The sequence below is a fragment of the Salvelinus sp. IW2-2015 genome, unplaced genomic scaffold (assembly GCF_002910315.2).
Source record: "Salvelinus sp. IW2-2015 unplaced genomic scaffold, ASM291031v2 Un_scaffold1867, whole genome shotgun sequence".
Taxonomy (NCBI): Eukaryota; Metazoa; Chordata; class Actinopteri; order Salmoniformes; family Salmonidae; genus Salvelinus; species Salvelinus sp. IW2-2015.
In genome coordinates this window covers 146,985-149,790 of record NW_019943231.1, presented here as the reverse complement: position 1 = coordinate 149,790, position 2,806 = coordinate 146,985, and the positions used below count along the sequence as shown (strand labels likewise).

Here is a 2,806-nt window from a genome sequence, read left to right as displayed (position 1 = left end):
ACATCAAGGTAGCTACTGGCTAGAGCTCTACTACGACAGAGTTGAATTGCTTTACAGTAGCTGGTTGAAAGACATTTAGTAGAATCACTTTAGTCGACAGGGTTTTAAAACCTGTTGATTTGTCTCTGTGGATACTTTCTAATGAGACACTCCTCTTATTTTCCAGGTTTCATATTATGAAATTTACTTGGACAAGATTCGGGACCTGTTGGATAGTAAGTATTAGGCAGAGTGAACACAGTGTGTGTCCTAAATGGCGGCCTATTACCTACGTAGTGCACTACTTTAGACCATAGCCCTATGGGCCCTGGTTAAAACTAGTGCACTACATAGGGAATAAGGTGCCATTTAGGACACGTCATATATAGCGTGCCTCTCCTCCTGGCTTGTGGCCATGCTGGTGTTTATAATTGGCTAGTTTACATCGCTGTCTGTTAAAAGGAGCTGATTGATGAAATGTTGCCTGTTGAAACAGGAAAAGGGTGGATGGTGGTGTTCAGGACATCAGATGGAAATGTGTTTACTGATACTAGAATGAATGGCCTGTTCATGTTTGGACTGAAGAGAAAGAACGTCTGCATTGTGCTCTGTAAACATGGTGTATTTGTATCGGTCCTTAAATACATTTTCCTCACCCAGTTTGAGCATGAGGTTTCTTCACACACACGCAATGATACTTAAATGGCTAGTTCAATCTCCATTTAACAGCAGAAGACGGGCTTTCTGCCTTGGCTCCAGAACTATCTACAGTAGGTCTACAGTAGGAGTGTCTAAGTCATTCCATTGAGGGACTAGTGTCTGCAGGTTTGAGTTTTTCCCCCTTCAGTTAAGATCTAGACAACCATGTGAGGGGAGTTCCTTACTAATTAGTGTCCTTAATTCAGCAATCAAGTACAAGGGAGGAAGGAAAACCCGCAGACACTCAGCCCTCTGTGGAATGACTTTGACACCCCTGGTCTAGAGTCTTGACTATGTTACATGTTTCCTTCTCTCCAGTGTCAAAGACCAACCTGTCAGTGCATGAAGACAAAAACAGAGTTCCCTATGTCAAGGTGAGTCTTTCATCCAGAAATGAGCTAAACGTCCTCACTTAGTTACTCACCCAATAAACTGTTAAGACTGCAGCCACCTAATGACATAAAACATGGTGTCACCTGACATAGACAATGTAGCGATTCCCTATGAAAAGACAGGCTCTGAAGCTACTCAACTGTATGCATGCACCACTCCATCTCTCTTTGGATAAAAGTGACTGCTTAAAGCCATTTATATCACTCTAACTCTCTCTGGATAAAAGTGACTGCTTAAAGCCATTTATATCACTCCAGCTCCTCTTGATAAAGGACTCTTAAAGCCATTATACACTCCACTCTTCTGCGATAAAAGTGACTGCTTAAATCCATTTATCACTCTAACTCTCTCTGGATAAAAGTGAATCCTTAAAGCCATAATTCACTCCAGTCTCTTTGAGTAAAATGTGACTGCTTAAACGATTTCATATCACTCCACTCTCTTTGGATAAAGTGACTGCTTAAAGCCTGTATACACTCTAACTCTCTCTGATAAAAGTGAATCATCTTAAAGCCCATTATATATCACTTCCAACTCTCTTTGGATAAAATGACTTGGCTAAAGCCATTTATACTCACTCTAACTCTCTCTGGAAAAATGAGCTTAAAGCCATTTATTATCATCCAGCTCTCTTTGGATAAAGTGACTGCTAAAGCCATTTAACACTCTTAAATCTTCTGGATAAAAGTGACGCTTAAACATTATATCACTCCAGCTCTCTTGATAAAAAGTAACTGCTTAAAGCCCATTTTATTCACTCAACTCTCGTTTAAGAAAAGTGACTGCTTAAGCCATTCACCTAACTCTCTCATCATGATAAAGTGACTGCTTAAAGCCATTATATACTCCAGCTTCTTTGAAAAAGTGACTGCTTAAAGCCATTTATTCACCGCTACTCTCATTGATAAAAGTGACTGCTCGATATAGCCATTTATTTCCACCTAACGCTCTTGATAAAAAGTGATGCTTAAAGCCATTTTATATCACTCAGCTTCTTTTGGATAAAAGTGACTGCTTAAAGCCATTTATATCACTCCAGCTCTCTTTGGATAAAAGTGACTGCTTAAAGCCATTTATATCACCCTAACTCTCATTGGATAAAAGTGACTGCTTATAGCCATTTCTATCACTCTCTCTTTGGATAAAAGTGACTGTTTAAAGCCATTTATATCACTCTAACTCTCTTTGGATAAAAGTGACTGCTTAAAGCCATTTCTTTTTGTGATTACATTAAGAGTTGATAAGATGGTCCAGTGTCGTCACAGGTTTTCTTTGTCCACAGGGATGCACTGAGAGATTTGTCTGCAGCCCAGAGGAAGTCATGGACACCATTGATGAAGGCAAATCTAACAGACATGTAGCAGTTACAAGTAAGAGTCCGCCCTAAGGTCCATCCCATATGGCACCCTATTCCCTTTATAATGCACTACTTTTGACCAGGGCCCAGGGCCCTATTCCCTTTATAATGCACTACTTTTGACCAGGGCCCAGGGCCCTATTCCCTTTATAGTGCACTACTTTTGACCAGGGCCCTATTCCCTTTATAGTGCACTACTTTTGAGGGCTCTGGTCGATGAAGGGAATAGGGTGCCTTTTCAGACACAACCAGTCTCTATTTGTGTATTATTATTCTACCTGCCTGATCAGTGCTGATCCCAGACCTGTTGTCTTGTCTCAGACATGAATGAGCACAGCTCCAGAAGTCACAGTATTAATATTTTAATTGATCAGTGCT

General features: G+C 40.5%; 1 protein-coding gene across 1 annotated transcript in view; it reads left to right on the top strand.

Annotated features, from left to right (window-relative positions):
• Nucleotides 1-2,806, top strand: part of LOC112072263 (kinesin-1 heavy chain) — a 56,113-nt gene that overhangs the window by 11,896 nt on the left and 41,411 nt on the right. Inside the window, exons 4-6 of the mRNA XM_024139674.2 lie at nucleotides 167-215; nucleotides 997-1,052; nucleotides 2,354-2,441. Coding sequence (XP_023995442.1) covers nucleotides 167-215; nucleotides 997-1,052; nucleotides 2,354-2,441 — 193 coding nt within the window. The remainder of the gene's footprint in view (nucleotides 1-166; nucleotides 216-996; nucleotides 1,053-2,353; nucleotides 2,442-2,806) is intronic.